At 39.8% G+C, this 1,514-nt stretch overlaps 1 protein-coding gene across 1 annotated transcript; it reads right to left on the bottom strand.

Moving 5' to 3' along the window:
- Positions 1-308: 308 nt before the first annotated feature.
- On the bottom strand, positions 309-1,157 carry LOC109954034 (olfactory receptor 51E1-like). The gene has a single exon (XM_020589457.1). The coding sequence runs from the start codon at positions 1,134-1,136 to the stop codon at positions 309-311; it is 828 nt and encodes a 275-aa protein (XP_020445113.1). The 5' UTR covers positions 1,137-1,157.
- Positions 1,158-1,514: the final 357 nt, after the last annotated feature.

Raw genomic sequence — 1,514 nt, 5'->3', positions numbered from 1 at the left:
ATACAACTAAAACTAAATCTGCAGATTGAACAGCACGCTAATTCTTCATTGCAGCCCTAATTTAAATAGTTTATTGTCAAGGGCAGCAAGAAGATTTTCAGTCGATAACAAAACAGGAGTGAAGGTTTTATGCCCAGCTCTGATTTTATATATTGACAATTAACTTCTTTGTAATTTAATAAACATTACAAAAAGGACAAATTCAGGAACTTACTAACTCGGTTTGACTATGTGGTCAGTTTTGATTAAACATGTCGTTTCCATCTTAACAGAGTAAAGGTTTTTAAAATTCCTGTGTGAAGTGATGCCTACTGTGGGCTCGCTTTACATTCCAGATATCTTTTTAAATATCTCCTGAAAGTTTTGTCTCGTACTCCATAAATGATTGAACTAATGGATCGGGGCAGGATGTGTATTATAATATAACAAGCGAACAGACAGTCAAGTGTGTAATTGTTGGGAAACCATAGTGTCAGGGTGGTTTGCAACAGGGTTCCTACGTATGTTGCCATACACAACAGCACCTGACAGCCATGGAGAAGAATTGTGTTTCTGGCCTTTTTAGCATCCTTGCTGGCTGTTTTTGCAGTGATCAGTATCCTGAAGTAAGTGTAAAAGATAACAAGCCAAACTATAACCAGATATATAATATAGGTAATATCCCTCTTTTTGACAATGTGAGGGTTTCGAAATATAACATCCGGGAGACAGTACAACTGGGACTTAAAGAAGTCCAGTGGCTCTGTGGCCAAAGTGATAAACAGATCAGGAAGAACAGACAACGTGCTTGTGCCCCAGATTAAATCAATCAACTTTAACGTTCTCCTGACGGTGCAGATCTGCACGTGGCGAAGGGGGAAGCAGACGGCGATGTAGCACTCTACTGCCATGCAAGCCAGGTTCAGAGGGGTGTTTTCAGTGGTGAACATAGCAATCAGGAGTAAGATGCAGCAGATGGAGACATTTATTTGGCTGATGTAGGTGATGATGAATAGGGCGACGGACAGGGTCACTTGGACCATGTCGTTGATCACCAGGTGAATAAACAGGATATACCGAGGATTCATGTAAAAGATCTGGAGGGTGGAAAGAAAACCACATGGGAGGGAGGTAAAAGTTTGATCTGCAGTAATCATTCCTCATAGAATAATTAGGGGGAATAAACAGTTATAGCCACAAACTGAAGTAGTTTTGAATCACTGCTGTTACTGTTCACATTGGCAGATATTTGCTTGGTGGTTCCATTAATTCCATCTTTGTGCCATTTCTTCCAGCCGGCTGCAAAATCATTCTAACATGGACACCTTTAAATCCATCATACATTAGAATTAAGGTACATGATAACATGTATTGTGAGGTAGTGACAACTTCAGCTGATATTGCTGCTCATCGTGCAAACAAAGAACTCTCCCAAACGATCCAGCACCCCTAAAGGTTTATGTTATGGCTTCACTTTTAATTATGTCCGATTTTATCATTTTGGCAGGCAAGTATAAGCTATTATTTCTGTGTAG

The sequence above is a fragment of the Monopterus albus genome, unplaced genomic scaffold (genome assembly GCF_001952655.1).
Source record: "Monopterus albus unplaced genomic scaffold, M_albus_1.0 scaffold2711.1, whole genome shotgun sequence".
Taxonomy (NCBI): domain Eukaryota; kingdom Metazoa; phylum Chordata; class Actinopteri; order Synbranchiformes; family Synbranchidae; genus Monopterus; species Monopterus albus.
The sequence above is the reverse complement of the archived record's forward strand: the minus strand, read 5'-3'. Positions and strand labels throughout refer to the sequence as shown.